A 27,069-nucleotide genomic window follows, 5' to 3' on the forward strand; every position below is an offset into this window, starting at 1 on the left:
TGCCCTCCTCAATACCCATCACCAGGCTAACCCATCCCCCCACCCTCCTCCCCTCCAGAACTTCTGATCAATAAGTAAAATTTATATTTTCTACAAGTCAGTTTATAGTCTGCTTTGGGAGATGACTATTAATTGGAACATTGAGCCGAATAAGCCAGGAGACTTGGTAGAGAGCAGGGTAAAACTTGCTGTAGGTACGTGGCTAAGACGTGAAACCAATATCTGGCTGATGCCAAAGAAAGAAGCAGGAATATGACTTTTGGTCATTTGGATCAAGCACCCAGTGTCAAAGGTCAACCCAATGGCTGGTGCGTAACAGGGAAAGCTATTATGGGCTCTGAGAGACGTTGTTTTCTACAACAGTGATGTTTTCTAAAACTGTTTTCTATAACGTTGTTTTCTATAACAATGTAATTATGGTTTTCCTATTAGTGTCGTTCTGAGTATTTTTAATCCCTTCAAGGACATGGCCAAAATGTCTAGTTTTCTAAAGTGGTCTTAAAAATATAAAAAGTTGAGAATTGCTTAGACACACTGTTTCCTTCGTGTGTCCTCAGCGTATGTACAGAGGGATGGATTCTTTACGGTGTGATGATCTCTTCTCTTTTCCAACCTCTTCTCAAAGAGGTTGGTCATGACCCCTGAATGTGAATTCCAGCCATTCCGTGACTTCCTCCAAGGATTTGGCTATTTAAAATTTGAACTCAATTGTGGAATGAAAGACTTTGTTCCCTGTTCAGGGAATTTTAGACATCAAAGAAGCCAAGGAGGGAAGAAAATCTGTGAACAGAAAAGAGTAGTCTCTATTGTCCCAGAAGCCTAACTAACTAGGTATTTAACCACCGATGTATAGTTTTAAAGTGGCAATCATTGTGGTCCCTTGTGGCACCTATGATACGTCTTTATCATAGTTTTTGAGAACCATCAATAATGTTCAAAGGAAAACCTTTCAGCTATATTCATTGTGTGGGGGAGTGTTAAGGAGAGAGTCAGACCACCTCAAAATACAAAAGGGCATTTTGGTTATATGGTACCACCTGCAGGGGATGTCTCTTTAATTGCCATTTGGAGGAGCCACAAACCAGAGTAACTCTTTCCATTCTCTCTCTCCTTCAGTTCTTTAAAATTTAAAATTTTTAAATTAAAAAATTAGAATATTTATTGATTTATTGATAGATCATTATATTGGTGGACTTTTAAAATAGTTATTTTCAAAATGATTTTCAGAAAATATTCTTGGTATTTATTGAGATAGTTTAATCATTTGCTGTCTCTAACACTAAGGTCACTAGAATTGGATCTTAAACATTAAAAAATATGGTCATATTTTTGAAGTGTTTCATAAAATTGCCTGCATTCTTTGAAGTTGTAGGATGTGTCTTTTAATTTACAATTGTTGACACGTTTGATTGACTTTTCTCTGTGGGCCGTAATATTTTTAATTGGAAAAATACTCTCCGTGGGTATTGAGGTAACTGGTAGGCTCAGAGCAAATCACTCCCCCCACCTCTTTTTGTGAGCTAACGTTTAATTAGTAAACCTTCACACAATTAAAAACTATTTACTGATCACCTACATTACGCACAACATTGTGTTCATTATCGAGGGTTTTAGAAGGTGGAGAGCAAAGTCATCATCTTGGGGAATGACCAACCTTGTCATGCGCATGTACAGTCACAGAGCAAGGTCAAACAGCACGTACTGACCTTCCTCAGCATATCCAGTGTGCCTCCTGATCTTCTTATTCAGTTCAACTGATAAGTATTGACTTACTACCATGTTCCAGGCCTTTGAAGACAAGTTAGTTCATGAGAAGCAACAACTGAGGAAGTATTTATAGGTTTAGTTTGCCGATGAGGAACCATAGTCCCCAATGGGTAAAGTGTTTTTCTAATGCTTTTTTAATGTTTTTCTAATGTTACAAATATCAAGTAGCAGAACTAAGCTTTGAATTTTTCTGATTTCAAGTCTTGTGATTTCTCCAGAAGTCCACCTCTGCCACATTATGGCACACATCCTTCTTCACCCATAGGAATATGATATTTAAAGAGCCACAGCAGTCTGCGAAACCCCACATAAACGCCTGCTTCTGTGAAGTTAATGTCTACCATGGGGGAGACAAAATAGAAGCTTCTCTTAATATCACTTGGGGCCATTTCAGTCTATTGCTTTACTCCCTTCGTAAAGAACTGCAAAACGTTGTCCACAAGTCAAGTAAGATTATTCAGCAGGAAGCACATCTGCTGATTTATGATTATGCACATATACTCATTGCTATGTGCATGCACACATGTAACGTGGCTAATAGCTGACTTGAGCCAGAGAGGTGATCTAACATACCTCAGGAAGTATGATATGTTGGAGTAGGAGACAAGGAATGAAGTTTCCAGAACAAGTCAGAGCAAATTCTGATTGCTGATATCTCTATTTCTAATAATAATAATAATAATATTTACCATTAATTGAGTTCCGACAATGGGCCAGGCCCTGCACTAAGTGTTGGTAAATGTTTTCAGCTAAGCCTCTAGACAGCCCTGTCTAGACAGGGCTGTGCTGTGGCTACAACTTTCCCAAAGACATGTTGACTGCCAAGGGAGTCACAGCCATTGTGAAGGGATGGGTTGAGATATTGACTAGCAGGTGCCGCAGGAATAGCTGTTTCCACAGTACACTGGCCACTTACGTGACACAAGAGTCAGGTGTTTCTTCCTCATTGCCACAAAGAAAAACAGTACAGTGGGGTGCCTGGGTGGCTCAGTTAGTTAAGCGTCTGCCTTCAGCTCAGGTCATGATCTCAGGGTCCTGGCATTGAGCTCCGCATCGAGCTCTCTGCTCAGCGGGAAGCCTGCTTCTCCCTCTCCCTCTCCCTGATGCTCTCCCTGCTTGTGCTCCTTCTCTCTGACAAATAAATAAATAAAATCTTAAAATAAAAAAAAAAGAAAGACAAAGTACAAGGGCACCCATTTGTTGAGTCAGTGATTCGGGCGTTGGTTGCTCTCACTTTTCTGTGTTTCTCTCCTTTTCAGAGCACGGCTCAGTGGGTTCTTTGTGGCTCCAGAGACAAATAATTACACTTTCTGGATCCAGGCTGACAACGAAGCCTCCCTGTACTTCAGTCAGTCAGAGGACCCAAAGACCAAGGTATTTGCCTTCCTCTTACTTTCCTTTTTCTTGTCCCCAGTCCTTCACTCCTGAAAAAAAATAAGAATAAACACCAAAGCTCTCATCTTCTACTAATAGTGGTAACATGCCACTAAGCAACCGGGGATTTTAATGTTTCATTTTGTCGGGGGGTGGGTGGGTTTATTTTTTATTAATTTTTTTGAAAATTGAGATATAATTGACATGATTTTAATTGTCGAAAAAGAATTTGGTTGAATGTGTTGGCATGTTTATTGAGCACTTACTATAAGCCCAGCATTAAGCTACATCTTTTATGTACCTTGTCTCTGATCTTCACAGCATCTCTGTGAGCTAAGTATATTTATCTCCATTTTCCAGATAAGGAAATTGAGGCTTAGAAGGATTATATGGCCAATCCAGGGCCACTTGGATCATAAGAGGCATAGTTAGTGTTCAAAGTCATATCTGTCTGATTCTAAAACTTGTGCATTTTCCTCTGATTTTTGGGTAGAGATGTAGCCAGTCTTATTTAGGAATGTCCTGGTCAGCTTTGAAGGATAAGAAAAAGTGCTTTTAACAAAAAGCCAAAATTCCCTAGCACCATTGACAAAGAACCACGTATTCCCCCTCAAATTATTACATGCTTCTATGAAATTTCTTTGCTGGTTGCTAGAGGAACATCATAGATGTTGATGTGGTCATGTCGTTCTAAGGTTCTCAAATGGTTTGGGACTATTTTATCCATCGTATCAGGTAAAGCTAGGGTTTCAGGCTGGCTGTTTCTGCTCTAAACATGGCCCATCCAGCCTCATCTGAATACAATTTAATAGAGAGACAGAGATAGAGTGAGTGAGGAGTGGAGAAGCATACATAACCACAGGCCCCAGGGCGACTGAGCTAACTTGTTGGAAAAACAGATCATTCCGAAGACCCTGTTAGTAGCTGTCCAGACACTTGCTGTTTGAGAAAGAAATGCCCATAAGCTTCATAGTGTTGATTGTGATATGCTTCTTGGGCCACAGGTGAAAGTGGCCTCCATCAAGGTAGGCACTGCTGACTGGTTTGACGCCTGGGAGCAGAATGGGCAGGAAGGGACCTGGCAACGGAAGACTCCCAAGCTGGAGCTGGTTGGTGGCACCAGGTACTACATGGAAGCAGAGCATTGTGGGAAAGCCCCCAGCAGGGGGATGAGAATTGGCGTCCAGATCCACAATACCTGGCTGAATCCTGATGTGGTCAGCACTTACCTCCAGGAGAAGCATCAAATCCGAATCCATGCCCAGAGACTTCCAGAAATCCAGGTGTGTGTCTCTTCTCTGTCCTGTGGGGTTGGACTCAGGGATTGAACTCTGGAAGGAACATCGTCTTGCCTAGAGGAAGGATCACTAGCTGGGAGCCGGGAGACTTGAGTTGTAATGATAGTTCTGCTGCCAAAGAGACAGGATATCTATCCAATAGGGTTGTGAAGACATCTCAAAAAAATGCAAAGTCTTATTATTAAGGTAATTTTACTCATGGTCTTAGTGTTAGGAATTTAAGTCCCAGGTAAATTCTCTTTTAGAATCTTATTCCCCGGAGTAGAGATAAAGTCCTCCAAATAAACACACCCATGTATGCATGCACATGAGTGTGCACACACGTGGTTCCATTGCTGTTACTGATCCAGGTCCTATCTCCCCACACATGGTGTTTTCTCCATCTTCTTTGTAAAGGGTCTCTCAGTGGCGCCCATATTTGTGTTGAACAGTATCAGTGTACTTTTCAGTCGTTCACCTCTTGGTGTACAAAGATGAGTCCACATGGACTCTGCTTTTCAAGCTTAGAGTCTAATAGTAAAACATGAACACAAGTAACCATAGAACAAAGTAGAAAAGGGCAAGTGATGTAAGATGACTGATCTTACTTTGTAACTAAAGTATAGTGTGCCTGTCGGGGAATATGCTAGGAGCAAAGCAGAGACTGAATAAGCCTCTGCTCCTGCCCACCAGGCCACCCACCCCGGGAGAGGGCACTTGGTGAGAAGGGCTGAAAGGGGGCCATTCAGCAGCACTATTGAAGTCTCACACCCTAAAGAGAAGGGGGGACATGGATGAATAGGGAGTTCGACATATAAACGTTTTTGTTCGGTGCTGACACTTGGGCTCGTAGATATTTCTAGATGATAGTGAGTTTAGACAAAACTGATATTATAAATAAAAGGAAATAGCCAGTGGAGGGGATATGTCCCAAGGTTCTCCAGCTTAATGAGCACACATCATTTATTCCTGTCATTCTTGACAGATGCTGACTGTGTCTGGCAGAGGGAGCTTCTTCCTTACTTGGGACAATGTCACCAGTCAGCCAATCCCTGCAAATGCCACAGCCCATCAGGTGGGAACCTTCTTCAAATAATGACAGGTGGGGGAGTTGAGGGGGGTGTCTTCATGCCCATGGTATAAACTCTTCAGGATTTTTTTTCTTAAACAGATTCAAACAGCCATTGAGGAGTTACTTGCCGTCAAATGCAAACTGGAACCGCTTTCGGCTAGCATCCTCCTCTGGCTCGGGTTTGAACCAGGTGTGCTTTCCTTGGCTTGACAAACGCTGATCCCCTTCTCCATTGTCTTCTCTCTCTCTTTTTCTGTAAAACAGGAACAATGTTCATTTCCTGCTACCAGAGTCAAGGAAAGTTATGGAAACTGGATTTAGACACCCAGTGGCCCCGAGAGTGACGACACACGTGGGAGGAAGCCGCTTGGTGTGGGTGTCAGAGAAAGAAAAGCCATTCCCCCTGGGCTGTCCGGTGTAGCCAAGGGCTCCCCATGCCGCCCAGTGGGGAAAGGGCAAACTATACAGGCGGGAACGAAAACACTGCAGCAGCATATTTTATTTAATTCAAATTGTATCCAAATAAAGGAATTGTTACATGAAACAGTCATCTTACCAAATTCTAAAAATATGAGGGCAGGTTTTTAAGATGCTAAGGTGAACTCAATTACATCCGGCACTCCCTGTCTCTTTGCTTCTCAGCAGTTTTTGATGCCATGGTACAAAGAGAAAATCGTAATCGATTTTCAATGCTGTGTGGCAGACAAAATGGGATTCTCACATCAGGAGCCTTCAAGCCTTCAAGCACAAGCCTCACCCCACTCACCCAAGGGCTCAAGGGTTGCTGTCATGCTGAACTCATAACTCAACCCCTCTACACATGTTGGGAAGCTCTATCTTGTCAATCTCTATGCCGGTCTTGCTCTTTTATCTGCCTCCAGGCCCAGAAGGTTCCAGCTTTGAGGGGGACCTCACCAGTGGGACAGAGCCCTTCTGTGGGAGGTTCAGCCTCCACCAGCCCCGACACCTTGTCCTAACACCCCCGGCTTCCCAGAAGGGCTACCGGCTAGATCGGTACACGCACGTAAGTAGCAGCCCTCGCACTTCCAGCTGACGTGGGTAGGGAGGGGTTGGCATTATTCTCTAGGGTTGAGGCTAAGGAAACAGAAGCACAAAGGAGTGATTGCTGTGATCTGCCCAATGCGTTTCAGGCTGAGGTTCCAGGTTTCTTAACTGCTGTTTCAAAGTGGTGAACCGACACCTCGGTCCTTCATTAGTTAGTTGTTACATGGAAATGAAATGCCTTTGTTTTAACTGTGAGACCTATGGATGTTTTTATGTGCTCCAGGATCTTCTTTGCTCCCTAGGGAAGAGCACGGACTCTGTAGACAGACTATCTGGTTTTGAATTTTGGCTCTACCCCCTACGTGTCCTCAGGGTCTCTCTTTAGTTTACCCCCCTGTGAACTGTGTAGTCATATGGTCTAGAACTGTGGTGGAGAGTCAATGAGATAATCTACTAACACGTGCACTGGGTAGGACTCTGTTAAATGCTAGTTGCTGTTATTTATTATAGTTTTTATTTTTTTATTCGTGGGTTGACTGGCACATTTCTTAAATAACATAGCCTTCGTGTCAAGCTCTGCCATCTTTCATAAAAAGAGTACAGTCTGTTCGCCCTTTGGGAGCTAGAGGGAGCCTGACGGGTTGGCTGAACTCATAGCAGTGCTTGCGGGTGGGTGGCAAGAGGTCTCTCTTTCAGCCCTGAGATCGTATCATCCTTTGATATTCCTCAAAATTCCATCTCCTATCTGTTTCAGTGTTCAGTCGGTTCTCAGTGGAACTACCATGGGAGCTGGGATTAGACGGGTCAGGTTGCGGCCCCACCCATCTTCCGGCCTGCCCTTTTTGCAGGACAGCCTCCCAACAGGGGTGATTTTGCCCGCTTGGGGAAGGTTGGCAATTATGGAGACGCTTCCGGTTGTTACACCTGGGGAAGTGCTACTGACATCCAGTGGGAAGTTTCTAGGGATGTTGCTAAACATCCCCTGATGCACAGGACAGCCCCCTCACAGAAAAGAATTATCCAGTCCGAAAGGCCAACAGTGGAAAAAAAATCCTGCTATAAAGTCTTCTTGAGACAATTTTACTTAACTCAGAAACCAAGGATGCCGGTGAGTTAGAGTTCAGGAACTGAGGCTCAGAGAGGTGAAGTGACTTGCTCAAGATTGCACAGGGAACTGGGTCAGAGCAAGGGTGTTCTCCAAAGTCCTAACTGCCAAGCACAGTGGTAGGCATTTAATAACTCTCTGTGGAGTCAATCACAATTTATTCTGTTTGTCTTTCTGGTGAGACTAGTAAGCTCCAGGAGGATGGGACCTGGGCTGACTCTCTCTCTCACAGCACGAGGGAGTCTCCTAGGGAGGGGGAACCTCCTGACGACACATGGCTTGAATGGCTGCTTCTTGCACTAATCGAACTCATGTTCTTTATTTGGTGTCCATAGTTGTGCCTTGCATACAAAGGCCACACGAATAACATCCTGAAGGTGACTGTGTATTTCACAACTGACTCTCAAAACTTCATTAAGAAGAACATCACCTGTGACTGGAGTCTTGTGGGGACCAGTCCCAATAGGTAGCTAATCTGTGGGGAGGTGTGGTGGGAATTCTGCTGGCTGGGATGATTAGCTCTCTTGGGGACAGGGGCCCATGTGCAGTACTAATGATCTCTTATTTGGGGCCTCGGATATTAACCTGGGATTCTTTTTTTTTTTTTTTTTAAGATTTATTTATTTTAGAGAAAGACAGAAAGCGTGCACACAAGCAGGGGGAGAGACAGAAGGGGTGGGAGAGAATCTCAAGCAGGCTCTGACTCCCCGCTGAGCCTGGAGCCCGATGTGGGGCTTGATCCCACCACCCTGAGATCATGACCTAAGCTGAAATCAAGAGTTGGCCGCTTAACCGACTGAGCCACCTAGGCGCCCCTTCACTTGGGATTCTGAACACGTCTTATTCAACTAAGAAGTTTGATTTAAGAGTAATTAGTTGTTAGGAATATAATACTTTTTAGAAGTACTCTCACACTTTTTGTGGGGATAGAATGATAGGACATCATATTTGGGAGAGACTTTAGAGACCATTCCTTGACATTACAGATGAGAAAAATTGGGACCCAGAGAATTGGTGAGTCACCAAAATTTATATAGCAAGTGAACAAAGACTCTGCAGTAAAACTCAGGCATCTTGCTCCCTTGATTCGGTGTGCTTTCCACACAGGTCTTACGGGTGACACTTTTGTAAGTGGTCTTACACCTGAGTAAGTCCAGGAGTATTAATCTTCTCTGTGGTGAGAGCCTAATGTATGACCTGCTTCAGATGCATGATTATACTGTAATCTGAAAGTGCTGCTGACATGGAGTGTTATGAGTAAATGATTGACTTGAAATGTGACTCACTGGCGTGATACCACAAGCCGAACTGAGCCTGTCTTGGATGGGATGCCTCTACCCAGGGCACACAGGACTATTGGGGTGCAGGGGTTCTTGGGGTGTCTCTCCTGATTGCACAGTCCACAGGCCCCCAGGTTGGTGAACTTGGCTCTTTGGGAAGGGGCTTCAGGAGCACATGGAGAGCTCCATTTCTGCTGTGGGCTTTGTTTTTCAGCTGGTGGTTCACTTGCACTGACCTCTGGGAGACTTGTGTGCATCGCTCTGTGAATCTCCAGCCGCCTCTGGCAAACTCCCCTGTGCTGGTTCATCGGATTGACCTCTTCCCTCTGTCTCAGGAGACGGGTGGGTTCTATGTGGATGAAATTATTATTGCGGACACAAACATAACAGGTGATTATCGAATCTGTTCTCGTCAAGGGGCCTGTCTATGAAATGCTGACCTCAAACTTTTCTGCTAGGGGCAGTTCTTCTTTTAATGCAGAGGGAACACGTGATTCCCCATCTTGTCTGCCTTGGTTCTGGAAAGAAGATGGGTTTGGGATTGTGCACCCTTGGTCCTTTTATCTCTCTAGCTAATTCCTTTTTTTTTTTCCTCCTATTTATCCAATGCTTGCTCTTGCTTCTGTCCTCTTACCCCAATTTGACTACTTGCATGCTGAGAAGCCTTGGTTTCCTCATCTGTAAAATGGGCATAAGCAGGGCCCCATCTCATCGAATTACTGTGACGGTTAACTGAGGTATAGCATGTAATGAAGTCATTACAGGTCCTGGACCATGGTAAGTGCTCAATAGGTGGGCCCAGCCTGTTGTTATTATTACTATTATCATTATTATTGTTGGGCCAACAGGATTTCTATACCTGTCCATGAATTAATATCTGTCATGCAAAGTGCTGGAAGGAACAAGGCAACATCTGGCTCTGTAAATGGACTAAAGGTCTCATTTACACCTTCAAGGCAGACTCGGAAAAGTGAGAGAGTTAATCGTGTCCTCACGAGAACAGGCTTGTCCTGCTTTCTGCCTGTCCACATTCCTCCTACTCACCATTTGGAGCTCAAGGCTGGCCTTTCCTCCATGAAGTCCCCCTTGATCTCCCTTAGGCAGAGCCTTAGGATCTCCCTTAGGCAGATCTCCCTTAGGCAGATCTCCTTTAGGCAGAGCCAGCCTCCCCTGGCTTTGCTTGTCCACGAGTCTTAGGGACAAAGAGCTCATCAGGGGTCCTACTGAGGCTGGCCAAGTTATGATGGGCACTCAGGGGAAGAGAAGCCCGTGGCCAAGACAGAATGGTGCAGTCTGTCCCCCGGGATTCGAGGCTTCGAACTTTTGCTCACTTTCCCTTTTCCCTTTATAGTCTTTTGTCTGAAAGTTATGGAGCTGAGGGCAGGAGAGCTTGGGGGTGGGTGGCAAGAGGATTCACTTTCGGCCCTGGAATCTCATCGTTCTAGGATACTCATCAAAATTCCATCCCTTACCTGTTTCACCTGTTTAAGTGTTTTGGGGCATCTGCGTTGACTCATTACTGATTTCAAACCCTGTTCATGTTATATGGCACACTTAGATGATGATAATATTCAAATGGTGTGCTGGGGTAAACACTCGAATTTCTTGGGGCCCAAGACAACTGGTTGGGCCCTTTGGTGCCCTCCCCCCCACAGCCAAGCGCTGTCTGGATCCCCGGAGTGCTGAGGGGATCAATATTTCATGCACTTGAACCAACGACTGGGAACTCAGGACTAGTCAGTCAATACTGTTTCCATTCTCTCCACACCCCCAAAGCCCAGGAGCCAGAGCCCTTGCTCACTGCCCCCACCCTTTAGCTACCAAATGCTCCAGTATGTGGAACCATCTAGGGATGAGGGGAAGGGGAGGTAGGGAGGGAGGGGTGACTTGGGTGAAACAGCCGCCTTCCCACTTTGTCTCGTTTCCCTGCTGTTGATGACTTTGCTTTGAGGATTATTTAATGGCAAGATCAGGCCTGATAGTCATAGTTAATTGAGATTTATCTGATCAGCTTCACACTTTATATTCTCTCACCTAATCTCCTCTATGAAAGTTCCTTTTACCTAGTGGTGCCCACCACTTACTTCTCACTCAGATCTCAGAAGCCCATGAAATGGTCCTATTATCTCTACACTATAGATGAGGAAACCAAAACTAAGAGGGGTTGAGTATCTTGTCCCAAATCACAGAGCTGGGATGTGGGGGAGATTGAAATCTGGACACCGGAACCAAGCCTTCAATGACTCTGTGCCCAGCTGAGCAAAGAAGCATTTATTGAGCACCTACTGTGCACCTGGTATTGCGCTAAATAAGCCGGAGACATGCAAAGACGCTGCCCTTCCCCAGTCTTGGGGAAGATGCGCCCCTTACCCAGGGGGAAGAGGATATTAAAATATATTGTGCTGGCCATTTTGAATCTGCCGTCCCGCTAAACTCTCCCTGCCATGCCGATTAATGTGTTATGATTCCCACTTTACAAATGAGGAAACAGAGAGGTTATGTTGATCAGCCAAATGGTTACCTAATGGAAGTGGAAAATCAGGATTTGCACAGTAGTCGGTTTGAAAGCTTGCACCGTTTCTGCATACATGCTGAGCACGCGCCGTAGATGAGTGCTCACATACCCCCAGGAGGCGCCTGTGTGCTCAGTGTTCCTGAAGTGGATCAGTTGTACATTCCCGGAGTTGCCAGGGGTGTTGGGGAGGAAAGGAGGAAGGGGTAGCAGTCCACGATGCAGTAGATCCTCTGTGTGGGGGTGCTTCCACAGCATCGGGAGGGAGGTTAGCCTGGTGCGGGGCTTATAAAACTTTGCTATGGAATTAGCATTAGTCTCCCTAAACCGTGACCTTACATTTTCCTTTTGCTCTGAAGCTGAATCCTCTTGCCTCTTCTTCCTTTGCTTTTCATGGTGGCAGACAGGTGGGACTCTCTGCTGGGAGTGGGGGGTTGAGATCTAAGTAACTCAGCATTTGCAGTTGGGATTTTCCACCAGACACCAGTTGCTTGCTAATGATGGGATCATTGGTCTCTACAGTTTCTCAAGCAGATTCAAAAATAGCTCGCCCAGGTGGGAATCTGGTGGAGTCGCTCTGTGTAGTGGGAGTGGGATCCCCTCCAGTCTACAATGTAAGCTTCTGGATGGTGGGGTGCGGCCAGGAGCTCCCACTCATCACCGCAAGGTAGGGAGTGGTCCTTGCTCACTTGTCCTTTCTTAGAATTGTCAGCTGGTCTCTGGGGACACAGAGGTGGGACTTTTATCGGGAAGAGCTACCTTACTAGTTGCTTAAAACCACGATCTCAGTCTTAGGAATGCAGAACAGACTGACCAGGAAGTCTTGTGAAAACACAAATTGCTGGGCCCTAACCACTCTGTCTCTAACTCAGTCGGTTTGGGGTGAGCCCCGAGAATGTGCATTTCTAATGAGCTCCCAGACAATGCTGATTCTACTAGTCTGGGGGCTACACTTTGAGAACTTGTTTCTAGTGAATTTGTTTTAAAGTAGTTGTATTTTTATGCTGTTCAGTGCTTCCCATTTCCAATGTTTTCTGTTTACTTCCCTCATTCCATTTCCCATATATTTATCTTATTGGAATCTTTCGAGGTGAATGAAATACTTAAGGAACAAAAAACAGCTGTTTCTAAGAACTTACCACCAGATGGCACCAGAGGTCCATAAGCGTTGCTTCTTAATAGTCAACAAGAGTCCAGCCACGGTTTCCAAAGCAGTAACTAAGGATCAGGCTCCTCCCAACTTCTGGAACACATGTGTGCTCTAAGTCGTTCTTTTCATTTTTCACTTAAACTCCAATAGGATGAAAGGATTGAGATGTTCTGCCTTTAACATTTTTCTTTCCATCTTTTTCTAACATGTTCCGAGATGAGTTCTACTCCTACCATGCTTGGGGGTGGTATATGAAAGGCAGGTGCAGAGAGCTTGAATCTGGGGTCTACTCTCCTCTACTTAGTGTTCCATGGCCCGCTGGGCAGGAAAGACATAAAAACCATCAACAGGATCAAGGAGTGAAGGAGCTGAGGTGGTGGAGGGAGCTGCCATATTAGGTAGCCTGCAGTCCTGCATTCCAAGTGCCAAAGCTTTAACTCAGAAATGCTAGAGGCTGACTTGGGACCACAACAGAATGGTCCTGGCAACCTTCCTTTCTGATATTTCCTCAAGTCCCTTAACTCCTTCTGGGAGCTTCCCGCCTCAGCAAGACAGGATCCCCCTTGGACTGGCCTCTGCTAGCTTCATCCCCAACCCAGATGGTATCACTCTGTTTCTCTATAGTTATATTTATGTAAATCAACATGTAGTTCTTTTTTTTTTAAGATTTTATTTATTTATTTGTCAGAGAGAAAGAGAGCACAAGTAGGGGAAGCAGCAGGCAGAGGGAGAAGCAGGCTTCCCGCTGAGCAGGGAGCCCGATGAGGGACCCTGGGATCATGACCTGAGCCGAAGGCAGATGCTTAACTGACTGAGCCACCCTGGCATCCACATCAACATGTAGTTCTTAATATTGATAAAGATCAAATATGTTCATTATGGAAAATTTGGAAAATACAGAAAAAGACTTAGAAGAAGATAAAATGTCACTCATAATCCCTCTGCTTGGAGGTAACTTCTACTGACGTGTTGGATCCATATTCTAACTCCCTTTTTCCTAAGCAGTTTTTGTATACATATACCCACATATATATGTATATATTTACTTTTTAGACCTCAAATTGGGACCACACATTACACACTATATTTGGCAACATGCCCATTTCACCTAATGGCCTAAATTGAGTATTTCCCGTATCACTGATGGGGAATGGTATGATTTTTCTAAAATATGATTTCATTGGCTGAACGATATTCCATCTCATGGTATGCCATGATTTATTTGACCCATTTATTATATTAAAAGCAAGATTAGGCAGGCAGTGTGTTAGTACACGGGCACCAGCTAAGAAGTTGGCCAGAAGGAGTGGCCTGTGTGTCAGGTGGGGATACAGAATGGGGAAGCATCTGTGGAACAGGGCACTGACTGCTCATTTAATGATGCGAATGGGCTAGAGAATACCACGTTCTCTGTCCACTCTGTGCTTCAGGGCCAGAGCTGTGGAGGCGGGAGTCATCACTTTTTATTCTGGGTCCCTATGCTCCCAGGATCTGTGCAGGGGCAGGGTGGAACATTCTGTAAGAATCAGAATATTTGGGGCGCCTGGGTGGCTCAGTCAGTTCAGCATCTGCCTTCGGCTCAAGTCATGATCTCAGGGTCCTGGGATCAAGTCCCGTGTTGGGCTCCCTGCTCAGTGGGGAGTCTGCTTCTCCTTCTGCCCCTGCCCCCCTGCTTGTGAGCTCTCTCTCTCTCAAATAAATTAAAATGTTTTTTTTTTTTAAAGAATGCTAATATTTACACTGTACTTCTGCTGTGATGTGGCAGGGATATCCAATATTTGGGAGGTTGAGATTGTGTCCTAGAAACATGGCTGACTGGTCTTTGAGATGGAATTAAATTCTCTCTAGAGTGGCACTTCTGGATGGTTACTGTGGTTAAGGCTTTGTTTTTGACATGCCACAGCTCTGTGCCCACTGGAGGAGGAGAAGAAGGATCCAGATCGGTCCAGGTGACAACACGGAGGATCCAGAAGACAAGTCCACCTTTAGGAGGATACTTTCGCATCCAGCTTCCTACCACAGTGATTCCTGGTAAAGGGGCAATTGGAGTGCACCAATGTCTCACTTCCATTTTTAGGGACATTCCCAGGCAAACAGCATCCTGAGAGATTGTCAGGCGGGGTGACAGTCTTAGAGCTATTTTGAACGTGGCCTTCTTAAAATTAAAGATCTGGACAATAACAATACCATATCATTGTTAATACGATCCCAACTTTTTAGTTTTGTAGACGTGGAGATTGAGTGGATTAGCTTCCTGAGGCTGTTGTAACAAATCACCGAAACCTTGGTGGCTTAAAACAACAGAAATCTGTTCTCTCGCATTTCTGGGGGCCAGAAATCCAAAATCAAGTTGTCAGCGTGCCACACTCCCCCCGAGGGCTCTAGGGGAGGATCTGTTTCCCTGCTCTTCCAGCTTCTGGTGGCTGCTCATATTCCATGGCCTGCTGCCGTGGTCTCACTCTTTCTTCCTCTTCTGTCTCAAAACCTCCTCTGTGTCTCTCTTATAAGGATACATATGATTGCATTTAGGGCCTACCTGGATAACCCAGGATAAGCTCTTCCTCTCAAGATTCTTAACCACATCTTCTGCAATATAAGGTAATATACATTCTTTTGCCTTATAAGGAAATAGTCATAGTTTCCAGGGATTAGGATATTGACATATCTCTTGGAGGCCACCATTGAGCCCCGTATACTGGAGCTTGCCCAGAGGTCATACAAATTGTTGATGGCAGGGTCTGGATGTGAACTTGGGTATTTGATTATCAGGTCAGTCCTATTCTCTCTGGAGTTTCCTAGGCCAATTTCTATGGTAGCCTTGGTCGTTCCAAGTTAAACTCCATGGTGACACCATATGCTATTGAGAATTTTAGTGGTCATAACAATGTAATTGGTGTGGAACCTTTTCTAAATCCCTAAGAATATACATGTTTCACAGAGGATAAGGAATAGAAGTGATCACACCATTTATTTGGTAAAACCCTAGGAGAATCAGAAAGGAGGTTCAGGAGAGGTCAAGGGTGGCTGTATAAAAATTGGCACCTGGTCCAAAAGTCTTCTGTCCTCCCAAGAAGAAAGATGGCTGGGCTTGCAAGAATCTTCTCAGGTGGGAGGAATGATATTTTTACTCTAATAGGGCCACTTAGGACAAACTGAAGGCTGTGGGCTACTGGAGTCTGATAAATGGGTGAGTGAGAGTCAACAGTGCCCTGTGTCTATGAAGTCCATCCCTGGGTCATGCTTCCCTTCTCAGGAGCTGCAACCTGTCTGTAGATCCTCTTCCTGCCCCCAGGTTCTGTTGTGATGCCCTTCGCACCACTGCCAAACAATCCAGGAAAGTCGGCCTTAACCTGGCCTTTGGAAATGGTAATGGCCTCAAATTATCTAAATGTAGAGCAACCTTTTTTAAAAGGAGGAGAATTTTGTTTGCACTTTAGAAATACAGTGGTATTTTCTTAACACTCCCAGGCCGTGTGGAATTCAAGAGGAAGACCCTTGAGGAATTAGAAGGCATTCTGGGTTAAGTGTAAACCCGTCTCGCTTGGTTGGGCAGCTTCTGAATCTCACTGGGTCTCACTTTCTTCATCTCTAGAGTAGGCATTAGGATACCTAAATGGCCCACCTCACAGGGCTTTCGGGAGTAGCTAATGAAATGGAAACTTTCGGTAAAGCAAGAACCAGGGTTCAACCACGAGCAGGGCTTAAGCACAGAGGGCTGTTATTTCTCTGTGGGGCTGTGGAATGGGGAAGCAGGTGGTTGGGCTTAAAAGAATTCTAATAGAGAAGCCGAAGTTCAATGCCAACATTCCTCAGCTGGGTTGGCTAAGATTTTATGGGTGCCAGGTGCTGTGTACCTCCTCCAACTGCCTGTGAAAGGTGGCCAACTTTTCTCCGTTCTCAGGGCCAGCTAGAGTTTTCCAGGGGAAACCCACTATTTCATTAGGCTTTCAGGCATTACCAGGGTGTCTGGAGTGTATATTTGGAGTTGACCGTGGAGATGGTTTTGTCTGATGTGACGATACTCTCTGCTTGTTATAAGATGGGATACTGATTAAAGGTATCACAATATAAAAAGTAGGCCTCTCCTTGTATTTGCCTTAGGAAACACACGGTTAACTGGGCTGGTGTTTCACTCAAAGGCATATTTTTTTTTTTTAAGATTTTATTTATTTATTTCAGAGAGAGAGAATGAGAGATAGCACGAGAGGAAAGAGGGTCAGAGGGAGAAAGCAGACTCCCTGCTGAGCACGGAACCCGATGTGGGACTCGATCCCGGGACTCCAGGATCATGACCTGAGCCAAAGGCAGTCGCTAAACCAACCGAGCGACCCAGGTGCCCCATCAAAGGCATATTTTGAACTTGAGGGTTTCCTGTATAATTAGTGGACATCCTGACATTTATTCTCTGTTACTTTGATGAGGAAACCTCGTGTGGTGGAGTAATTAGTATCTTGTATGTTTTATATCAAAACCTTGTCCCACAGATGTCCCCGTGCATATATCCACTAGTCACCTTCGCAAGCTCTTACAGAACAATGCTGATAGCCTTACATCCAGGTACCTCAACGTCACTGACCTCATTGTAACGGAGGAGCTGAAGTCTTGCTATGAGCATGTGTGGACCCTCTCCTGGTCCACCCAAGTTGGAGATTTGCCCAATTTCATGAGGGTATGTATGGTAGTGGTGTGGGTTTGGTGTCTGGGAGCAATTTTGTAAAAAAAGAATCAGAATTATATGAGTGAAAACCATCATGAATTATTAATTTTGTTGGAATATTCAAGTAAAGGGGTTCAGTGATCTTTTGGGAAGTTTTCAAGGCATGTTTTGCATCTCATACCTTAAATTGCTGGTAAAGCAATTTAAATCCAACATCTCCTTCCCTAACTCGGTGTAGGTAGAAGTTGTTGGTCAGTGTCCACCATACAATAATTCTACATCTGTTATTGGATAATTTAAGCAGATGTGATTGACTTAGATTATCATAGAGGCAGATGGCACAGCAGAAGGAAGTTTCGAAAAGGATTTGCTGTCTCTGGATAATGACAAAACCAGATGCTCTTGCATATTTAGGGTTTTAAAAAATAATCTAATGATCATCTAGCATTTGGTTATTATAAAATGAAACCCAAGATAAAATTTTATCCCTGTTATATGGTATTCTGGGTCATCTGGTTTTCAAACAAAATACTGGGGTGGAGATGGAGGACGGATGAGAGTCATCTTATAGCACTTTACCCCTTACCTTTTATTTTATTATTTTGTCATCCTTGCGCAGGGGCCATGCTAATCTTCTCTGTATCGTTCCAATTTTAGTATATGTGCTGCCGAAGCGAGCACATTTATTTTATTATTTTGGATTGCAAACATATAAAATAGAAAAGCATGTAGAAACAAAATATCTCAAGACAGAGGGAGAAGATTGTTTTTCGTGCCTTTTTTGGGCAACTCTGCTTGCAAATAAATATTCCTCTAGTCTATTGGGGTTTTCGTTAGCTGTTACTTAGAGTTAGGTTTCTAGGCTTCACCCCCCTGTCACCTCATCTTCAATTTCTAGCTATCTGGTTACCTTAAATAAAATGTGAAAAGACCCTTTATCATGAGGTTTAGACTTCTATTAGATTAGATGTCTGTTCTGTGACAGAATTCACCAGAAATGTAACCATCTCAGGTCTCTGATGCAAATCTAACTGGAGTGAACCCTGCTGCAACCATGCGGGTGGTGTACGATGGTGGAGTTTTTCTTGGACCCATATTTGGAGACATGTTGGTTACTGCCAACCAGCACACTCAGGTGAGAGTGGAGGGGCCGCCCAAAGTGCAAGTACCACTTCCAGGTGTCTCAGTCCCTCCCTGATATGTAACATGGACCAGTTTCAAGGATCAGTTTTCCAATCCATAAAACAGAGACAGTTATGCCTGTCCTCTCGCTACTTCCACAGTGCATGAAAAACGCTTCGAAAATAGAAGTGCTTTGTAAGCACCACATCCTATTATTATAATTATCGATGCTGTTATTGTGGTACCCAAACTGGAGAACCTCTAGAGCTACATAGGTTTTATTACCTCCACACAGTGGCACTGGAAAGTAAATGAGCTAAGTCAGTGCCTTATCTCTTTAAAATGTCTTTTTATCTTTCCCATCTGCCCATATTCCTGTTATAAGTCATCTGCTTTTAATTTGAGAAAATTTAAAAATGTGAAGACTATAAAGAGTAATGTATCCAACACCTGGGAATCCAAACCAAAGGTTAATAATTGCCAATATTTTGATGGATTATGTTTTGTGTGTGTTTATGAATAAAAGAAAACAGAGATAAAATTGAAATGTTCTTTATCACGTATGCCTTCATGCCATCCCCTCACCCCTTCCCTCCATAAGCAGACAGTATTATAAATATAGTGTGTGCTTTTAATCCATATTTTATGTGTAGAGCATCAAGCAAGTCATATTTTTTTCACCTTCCCCATCTCCAAGTATTGTAGAGTTCCACCAGGTTAACACTAGGAACAGTGAGACAAAGAGTCATGTAGTCTCTTATTGAGGACCTACCATTCTAGGACAAAAAGGCCCCAAACCAAATGCCCAAGTACACTGTTTTCCAGGTGCATATCCACGTAGTACAATGGAAGGAAAGTGCCTACTTTGTTGGCATGTACCAGCAAATAAAGGACTTTTCACAGGTATCCAGTTGAATATAATCTGGAGCGATAAAAAGTCCTTGGGCAATTTGAATTTTATTAAATTTACTACGGAGAGGAAATTTACTCAAGATTCAGCATATTTGATTGTAGAAATGTTAGGTTTCAGGAAAACAACCGTCATTTTAAGAAAGCCTAACATGTTTTGAATAATTCATTAGGGTTTATAACTGAGAAACAGAAGAAAAAAAATGAGTCATTAAACAGGTTAATTTGGGCACATTTCACAAGTGCTTTCAGAAATCTCTTGAGCACATGAAATGCATACACTTGCCTTTAATTCTTCTGCCTTTTTTTCAGGTGGTTGTGCGAGTGAATGATATACCAGCCCATTGCTCAGGTTCCTGTTCTTTCCAGTACCTTGAAGGGTCCACTCCCCAGGTCCACTCTGTGTGGTATTCCCTTGGTATGATTTGTGAGTTGGCATTGAGAGAGTCATGAACTTCAGACTCAGAGTGATTTGTTAGAGGCCATGTACCTGGTGGTGGGTGGACAGAAGGTGCATCAATTCATGGGGTGGATATTAAGTGATGCAGCAGAAAGTGTATTTTTTGTTCAATCTAAATGATATGGTTATGGTTTGAAAGGGAGACAGGTGGAGGGTTTTTTCTTTTTTTGAGAGAGAGAGAGAGAGAGAAATAGAGTGTGCACACCTGAGCAGGGGAAGGGCAGAGGGAGAGGAAGAGAGAGAATCCCAAGCAGGCTCCATGCTGAGCATGGATCCCGACATGGGGCTCAATCTCGCAACCCTGAGATCGGGACCTGAGCGGAACCAAGAGTCAGACACTTAACCGACTGAGCCACCCAGGCGTCCCGAGACAGGTGGAGTTTTGATGACCTAAAATGTTTTATTCTCTTTGTCCCTTGTTTTGAAATGTTGTTTATTTTGATTTTTTTTTTTCATTTTTTAAAAGTTGACTAGTGATCTCTTATTCCTAGTTTGAGAAAACTTCAGATGGGGGCTGTATACTGCCATGATAAATATAGATGCACAATATTTGAGTCAGCATTCAACTCCTTGAATCTTGGGAGGGGAAGGTGAGAGGGAATGAACATTTGACATTAGACAGAGTTCTCTTAAATGGAGTTGTATCACTAAGAGATGACTTTGTTCTTTTATTTTTATTTTGTCCTCCTTTAAGATGGTGACACCAGCCTACTGGTTTATATTTTTGGAACTAGTTTCTCTGGTGACCCCCAGGCCCTGGAGGTTACGGTGAACAACACGATTTGCAAAGTTCTTTTCTCAAACCAAACGAACGTGGTCTGTCAGACAGACCTGCTACCTGTTGGAATGCACCGGCTCTCCATGGTGGTGAGGCCTTCTGGTCATGCCGTCAACACCAGTGGAGAAGCCCTCTTCCTAAGCGTGGAGCCCAGGCTAGATGCTGTGGAGCCTTCCAGAGCTGCAGAGATTGGTAAGCTGGGGAGCACCCCACCCTGCATCTGACCCTCTGAAGCTAGCATGCTTGCCGATATGAGGAACCTAGTCTGTCACGTGATAAATTCCATATCCCCTGTGAGTCACAGCTTTCTGTTTTCTGCCATCAGCATTTTTTTCTAATGAGCTACAGACTTTGGAGCCCTTAAATGAAGTCACTTGCCCCATAAAGGATCATAGTTGGCTGAGGGTGTCAGGCATAACTGGGTCAGTTACTGAGGCCCTGGGACAATTTGGTCCAGGGGAAACAACACTAGATTGGGAGTTAGGACATGTGCCTGGGTTTTTGTCCTGCGAAGGTCAGATATGTGACCTTAGGAGTTTCAGTTACTTTTATGGGATGTGGTTTCCTAATAACGATGATGATGGGCACAGTATCATTTACTGAGTACCTCATCTGGGCAGTCACACTCCCTAGATGCCTAGAGCTGCCCCAAAGACAGAATTATTATCCACTTTTTTTAGATGAGGTAATGGTGGTTCGAAGAAGAGTGACTTGCCCAAGGCTTTCCAATGGGAAGAGGTAGAGCTAGATGCAAACTGGGATTTTCAGAAGCTCAGCCTCCTGCTTCTATGCTGCCCTGCTGTCTTCGCTGTGCAGCGGGCCTGATGATGCCTAACTCACAAGCCTCCTACTTTTGTGTGAGATTAAAATGAGCAAACAGGTGGGAAAGGGCCTTGAAAAGTAAAAACATTTGCAAATATGAAGCACAGGCCTTATGTACACAATCATTTGTGGACTGATGTACAATTGGATACTTGGCTAACATGCAAAGCCAACTACTATTTGAGTGGGCGGTAGACAGAGGGCAGTGGGTCTTATCGACATTGATCCCATGGATTGTAGGTTAGTGCCATGGAAACTAAGGATCTCTCCATGCCTTCTGAGGCACACAACCAGTTAAAAACAACCCGGCCAGATTGTAAGAATGTCAGGAATACTCACACTTATATGTGTTAATGTATGATTTTTTAAAGCATAAAACTACTTTCTTTAATTGTCTTGGATTTGTGTCACTGTTTATTCTCTTGGTCAAAGAACTGTGGCTTAGAACATTTTTTTTTTTTTTTAAGCAGCATTTCCTGCCACAGACTCATTGCTCAAAGGAACAGCTCATTTCTGACTTAACTTTGCCTAGAAGAGTGAATTATGAGGCCCACCCTGCCTCATCTCTGCACAGGAACCGAGCAAGCTTGCTGTATTTCTCGGTGGTTTCAGGCAGGGTCCAGATGATATGGGTTGTTCGGGGTGAAAGATCATATTCTTTAGGAACTCAGTAATTATTGGTTTGAATTTAGGGCCTAAAATAGTGTCTTCTTCCGAGATTTTTAAGTGGCTTTGATCTACTTAGAAGGTTGGCTTTGCGGTTCAGGTCACACAAACCCCACTTCAGCTCCTCTCCACCCCCCACCAACTGGATTGCACACACCTCAAGTGCACACATGGGACCTTGTCATCTTCATTTCCCCTCTGTAGAGTGCTTTTCACAGGCAGGGTGGCCAACTGTTCTGTTTTCTTGGGACTGAGGGGTTTTCCAGGACATGAGACTTTTTAGTTTTAAAGTGAGGATGTGGAACTCAGTGCTAAAACTTGGCAAGTCCCAGGCAAAGCAGGATGATTTGGTCACCCTATCAGGGCATGCTGTACCAGTGTTGTGTAGTGCAGGGATTTGTCTAGGAGGATTGCACTTCATCCTTCTATACTTTAGTAAAAGATGGAAGACTCTGAGAAGGGGTAGTGTCTGATGGGTGCAAGTGGGCTTTTAGTAAGACTAAGGGGAAAGGCAAGGAGCTAGAGAGAGGCTCTAGCTCCTACTTTTCTAATTACTGGTTATAAACTTACCCTGTTAACCCTTCCTCTGCCCTGCCACTTACCTAGTATCAACCAGTGTCAATCAATCAATCAATCAATCAATCAGTCAACATTATAAAGCCCCGCGCTAGATGCTGAAGATCTTGGCACTCAAAGTGTGGTTCTGGACTAGCAGTATCTGCATCATCTGGGAGTTAGAAATGCAGAGTCTCAGCCTCCAACTCAGACCTCCTGAATCAATTTGCACTTTAACAGGATCCTCAGGCAATTTCTAGGAATAGTACAGTTCAATTTGAGAAATGCTGCTATGGGGAGTTTAAATAGAACCAGATCGAGGCCTACCAGCAAAGAATTTACAGAATAGCTTTATATGTAATGAATACATAAAGTAATGTAATCAATAACATTCGAAATCACCACTTGCCCATATGCAGAAGCACCCTAGAAAGGGTTTTTTTTTTTTCTTAAGAGAGAGAGAGTGTGTGAGGGGGAGATGGAGAGGGAGAGAGAGAGAGAGAATCCTCAAGCAGACTCCCTGCTGAGTGCGGAGCCTGACATGGGACTTGATCCCAGGACCCTGAGATCATGACCTGAGCCGAAATTTTCCATTACCTTGTCTCCCAGATCACTGATACATTCTTCTGCATCCTGTAATCTGTTGATTCCCTCTAGTGTGTTTTTTAATTTCAGTTATAGTATTCAACTCTGACTGGTTTTTAAAAATATATTCTATCTCTTTATTGAAGCTCTCAGCAAGTTTTTCCATTCTTTTCTCCAGCCTAGTGAGTACCTTTGTGATCATTACTTTAAATTCTTTATCTGGTATATTACTTATTTTGGTTTCACTTAATTCTTTTACTGTTTTTTTCTTGTTCTTTCTTTTGGAGCATATTCCTCTGTCTCCCCATTTTGCATGACTTTCTGTGTTTGTTTCTATGGATTAGGCAAAATGGCTACTTCTCTGTGAAGTTGGGCAGACTGTGTGTATTTTTGCTGACTGGAGCTATGGATGTATATGCTAGTTACTCTTTTAAACCATGACTTTTTACAGAGAGAATAAAGAAACAAATAATAATAAAATTTAAAAAATAAGATGAAAGAAGAAAAAAGAAAAAAGAAAAAAAAGAAAAAAAGGAGAAAAAAAAGAACAAGAAAGAAAAGAACAAAACGAAGAAAAAAATAAAAACAAAATAAGACAAGACATTTTAAAAAGTAAAAATACAATAAAACAGTATAAATTAAAACAAACAAAACCCCCCACAACTCCACAGCTTGTTTTCTGTGCCCTAGCGCCACAGGGTGGTTGGTGTAAGCTCGTGGACCGTGGGCTTGCTAAAGTCATAAGCTCACCAAGATGACTGAACATTCTAGTTACGGTGTCTAGACCCTTCTCTGGTCTAGGCTTTTATGGTGGGATAGGATTGTGAACTGTGTCATTCTCCAGTCCCTGTGATCTGAAGAGCTTTCTGGCAGCAACTCAACCACTTGGCAAAGTTTTAGTGTTGTCTCTTTTATATACTAGTTGCTCTTTAAACTGCAGGTTTTTTTGTGTTCCCAAGGACAGAAGGATCTGTTCCTGGTCCTTCAGTACTATTCCTCACCACAGCCATTTGCAGCATCAGGGGTGGGGGTTCTTGTTACAGTCTTTGCATATGTGTCACTCTTCTGTTGCCATTCTCTGTGTCTTTGGCTGTTTAATAGCTAGCTGGTCAGTCAGCTCTCAGTTCTTCTTCAGGAGGAATTGTTCTATTCAGAGGTGTAATTTGGTATGTTCTGTGGAGGAGGTGAGTTCAGAGCCTTCCTACATTGCCATCTTGAACTGGAACCTATTATCATCGTGATTTTGATTTGAATTTTCCTAATGACTAATCGTGTTGAACATCTTTTCATGTCCTTCTTAACCATTTGTGTATCTTTGGAGAAATGCTCATCCAAATCCTTTGGCCATTTAAAAAATTGGGTTATTTGTCCTTTTATTATTGAGTTATAAGAGTTCTTTATGTATGGTGGATAAGAGTCTCATCAGATGTATGAGTTGCAAGTATTTTTTTCCCATTTTGTGGGTTGTCTTTTTATTTTCTTGATAGTATTCTTTGGAGCACAAAAGTTGTTTTTAAATTTTAAAAAATTTTAATTCCAGTGTAATTAACATACAGTATTATATTATTTCAGGTGTACAATATAATGATTCAACAATTCTATATATTAGTGTTCATCATGATAAGTGTACTCTTCATCCCCTTTACCTATTTCACTCATTCCCCCACCCACCTCCCCTCTGGTAACTATCTGTTTATTCTCTATAGTTGAGTCTGTTTTTTAGTTTATCTTTTTTTCCCCTTTGTTCATTTTTTTGTTGCTTAAATACTATATATGAGTGAAATCATATGGTATTTGACTTTCTCTCACTGGCTTATTTCACTTAGCAACATACTCTTTAGCTCCATCCATGTTGTTGTAAATGGCAAGATTTCATTTTTTATGGCTGAGTAATATTCTGAGATATATCTCATATATATATATATATATATCTCCCATCTTTTTTATCCATTCTTTATCCATTGATGGACACTTGGGTTACTTCCATAATTTTACTATTGTAAATAATGTTGCAATAAACATAGGGGTGCATATATCCCTTTGAATTAGTATTTTCATATTCTTTGGGTAAATACTCAGTAATGTGATTACTGATTGTAGGGTAGTTCTATTTTTAATTTTTGAGGAACCTCCATACTGTTTTCCACAGTAGTTATACCAGTTTGCATTCCCATCAATAATGCACGAGGGTTCTGTTTTCTCCACATCCTCATGAACACTTGTTTCTTGAGTTTTTGATTTTAGCCCTTCTGACAGGTATGAGTTGATATTGCATTATGGTTTTGATTTCCATTTCCCTGATGATGAGAGATGTTGAGCATCTTTTCATATTTCTGTTGGCCATCTGTATGTCTTCTTTGGAGAAATGTCTGTTCATATCTTCTGCCCATTTTTAAATTAGATTATTTGCTTTATGGTGTTGAGTTGAGTAAGTTCTTTATGTATTTTGGATACTAATCCTTTATCAGATATGTCATTTGTAAATATCTTCTCCCATTCAGTAGGCTGTTTTTTTAGTTTTGTTTGTTGCTTCTTGCTATGCAGAACCTTTTTATTTTGACATAGCCCCAATAGTTTATTTTGCTTTTGTTTCCTTCAGGAAACATCTGGAAAGGTGTTATAGCCAATGTCAGAGAAACGACTGCCTGTTCTCTCTTCTAGGATGTTTATGGTTTCAGGTCTCCATTTAGGTCCCTAATTCATTTTGAGTTTATTTTTGTGTATGCTCTAAGTGTGTGGGCCATTTTCATTCTTTTGCATGTAGCTGTCCAGTTTTCCCAACACCATTTGTGGAAGAGACTTTTTCCCATTCCGTTCTCTTGTCTCTTTTGTTGAAGATTAATTAACCATATAATTGTGGGTTTATTTCTGGGATTTCTATTCTGTTCCTTTGATCTATGTGTCTCTTTTTGTGCTAGTACCATACTGTTTTGATTACTACAACTTTGTAATATAACTTGAAATCTGGAATTGTGGTACCTCCAGTTTCCTTTCTCTTTTTCAAAATTGCTTTGGCTGTTCAGGGTCTTCTCTGGTTCCATACAAATTTTAGGATTGTTTGTTCTAGTTCTGTGAAAAATGCTTTTGGTATTTTGATATGGACTGCATTAAATCTGTATATTGCTTTGTGTAGTATGGACGTTTTAACAATTTTTGTTCTCCCAATCCATGAGCATGGAATGTCTTTCCGTTTGTGTCATCTTCAGTTTCTTTCATCAATATATTATGTTTTCAGAGTACATTTCTTTCACCTATTTGGTTAAATTTATTTTATTAATTTTGGTGCGATTGTAGATGGGATTTTTAAAAAATTTCTCTTTCTGTTACTACATTATTAGTGTATAGAAATGCAATGGATTTCTGTACATTGATTTTGTATCCTGCAACTTTACTGAGTTCATTTATCAGTTTTAGCAATTTTTTGGTGGGGTTTAGCATTTTCTACATATAGTATCATATCATCTGCAAATAGTGAACGTTTTATTTCTTCATTGCCAATTTGGATGCCTTTTATTCCCTTCTTTTGTCTGATAGCTGTGGCTGGGGCTTCCGGTACTATGTTGAATAAAAATGGCAAGAATGGACATCCCTGCCTTGTTCTTGACCTTACAAGAAAAACTCTTAGTTTTTCACCATTGAGGATGATGTTAGCTGTAGGTTTTTCACATAAACCTTTTTTACGTTGAGGTATGTACCCTCTAAACCAACTTTGTTGAGGGTTTTTGTCATAAGTTGATGTTGTGCTTTGTCAAATGCCTTTTCTGCATCTATTGAAATGATCATATTGTTTTTATCCTTTCTCTTCTTGATATGATGTATCATGTTTATTGATTTGCAAATATTGAACCACCCTTGCATCCCAGAAATAAGTACCACTTGATCATGGTGAATATTTTTAATGTACTTTTGTATGCAGTTTGCTAATATTTTATTGAGGATTTTCGCACCTATGTTCATCCAGAATATTGGCCTC

General features: G+C 42.7%; 1 protein-coding gene and 1 non-coding gene across 7 annotated transcripts in view; one reads left to right on the plus strand and one right to left on the minus strand.

Annotated features, from left to right (window-relative positions):
- PKHD1 (PKHD1 ciliary IPT domain containing fibrocystin/polyductin) overlaps positions 1–27,069 on the plus strand; it is a 471,355-nt gene that overhangs the window by 36,181 nt on the left and 408,105 nt on the right. For 5 of the 6 annotated variants that reach the window (XM_027602298.2, XM_027602301.2, XM_027602303.2 and 2 more), the window contains 13 exons: positions 3,027–3,141; positions 4,146–4,424; positions 5,404–5,493; positions 5,590–5,680; positions 6,372–6,514; positions 7,936–8,066; positions 9,095–9,270; positions 11,915–12,059; positions 14,446–14,573; positions 17,027–17,211; positions 18,212–18,334; positions 19,543–19,657; positions 20,385–20,660. In XM_027602298.2, coding sequence (XP_027458099.2) covers positions 3,027–3,141; positions 4,146–4,424; positions 5,404–5,493; positions 5,590–5,680; positions 6,372–6,514; positions 7,936–8,066; positions 9,095–9,270; positions 11,915–12,059; positions 14,446–14,573; positions 17,027–17,211; positions 18,212–18,334; positions 19,543–19,657; positions 20,385–20,660 — 1,997 coding nt within the window. The remainder of the gene's footprint in view (positions 1–3,026; positions 3,142–4,145; positions 4,425–5,403; positions 5,494–5,589; positions 5,681–6,371; positions 6,515–7,935; positions 8,067–9,094; positions 9,271–11,914; positions 12,060–14,445; positions 14,574–17,026; positions 17,212–18,211; positions 18,335–19,542; positions 19,658–20,384; positions 20,661–27,069) is intronic. The other variant, XM_027602300.2, reaches the window with a different exon arrangement.
- Positions 17,774–17,880, minus strand: LOC113928112. Its single transcript, XR_003521795.1, has one exon. It is a non-coding gene; the product is annotated as a U6 spliceosomal RNA (small nuclear RNA).

The sequence above is a fragment of the Zalophus californianus genome, chromosome 7 (genome assembly GCF_009762305.2).
Source record: "Zalophus californianus isolate mZalCal1 chromosome 7, mZalCal1.pri.v2, whole genome shotgun sequence".
Lineage (NCBI taxonomy): Eukaryota > Metazoa > Chordata > Mammalia > Carnivora > Otariidae > Zalophus > Zalophus californianus.